At 41.5% G+C, this 619-nt stretch overlaps 1 protein-coding gene across 1 annotated transcript in view; it reads left to right on the forward strand.

Annotated features, from left to right (window-relative positions):
* LOC104407485 (protein FAM160A1-like) overlaps positions 1-99 on the forward strand; it is a 32,891-nt gene extending 32,792 nt beyond the window's left edge. The window contains 1 exon segment of the mRNA XM_010016786.1: positions 1-99. This exon segment is cut by the window's left edge and continues 30 nt beyond it. Coding sequence (XP_010015088.1) covers positions 1-99 — 99 coding nt within the window.
* The last annotated feature ends 520 nt before the right edge of the window (positions 100-619 follow it).

The following is a 619-nucleotide window of genomic DNA, read 5'->3' on the forward strand; positions in this document are numbered from 1 at the left end:
GCCCTCTTCCCGGAGTTCCTGAAGGAGCTGGCAGCTCTTGCCCAGGAACATTCCATTTTATGTTACAAAATACTGGGGGACTTTGAGGATTACTATTAGCAGGGTTTTAAAATGTGTTTTAAAAAAAAGCTTTTGGAGTTCAAACAGGTTTTTGATGCAAAGCTGCTCACAAAAGAAGGTTGTACTTCAGTAATTCCTGAAAATACTTGATTTGGAGGGGGAAGGAGGAGAGATAACGTTATTCCATGTTACCTTATATTAGGCCTTATAATTTCCCTCTGTGCTACGTAACTTATTTCAAGCTTTCTGACACTGCTCCTAATGCAGGTCCCTACTTTATCTCCTCTTCTTTACCCAACCACCTTCTTTAGTGTCACTGAATCCTGTTGAATTTCTGCGATGGACACTTGTTGGTTGGCTACAAAAGGCAAACGTTTTAGCTTTTTCTGTTCCAGAAATACTCCTCTGGATAACTTGTTAGAGGAAGTTTGGAAAAACATTGTCCCCTGGGGACAGTTCAGAGTATAAACACATAGGCAGAATCTGCACAAAACCCCTTTATGTGAAGGGTTGTGCTTCTTCATGTCTTTGTCCTGTTCCCCCCTTCCCTTCCTTTTCC

This window comes from Nestor notabilis, unplaced genomic scaffold (assembly GCF_000696875.1).
Source record: "Nestor notabilis isolate BGI_N333 unplaced genomic scaffold, ASM69687v1 scaffold7676, whole genome shotgun sequence".
Taxonomy (NCBI): domain Eukaryota; kingdom Metazoa; phylum Chordata; class Aves; order Psittaciformes; family Psittacidae; genus Nestor; species Nestor notabilis.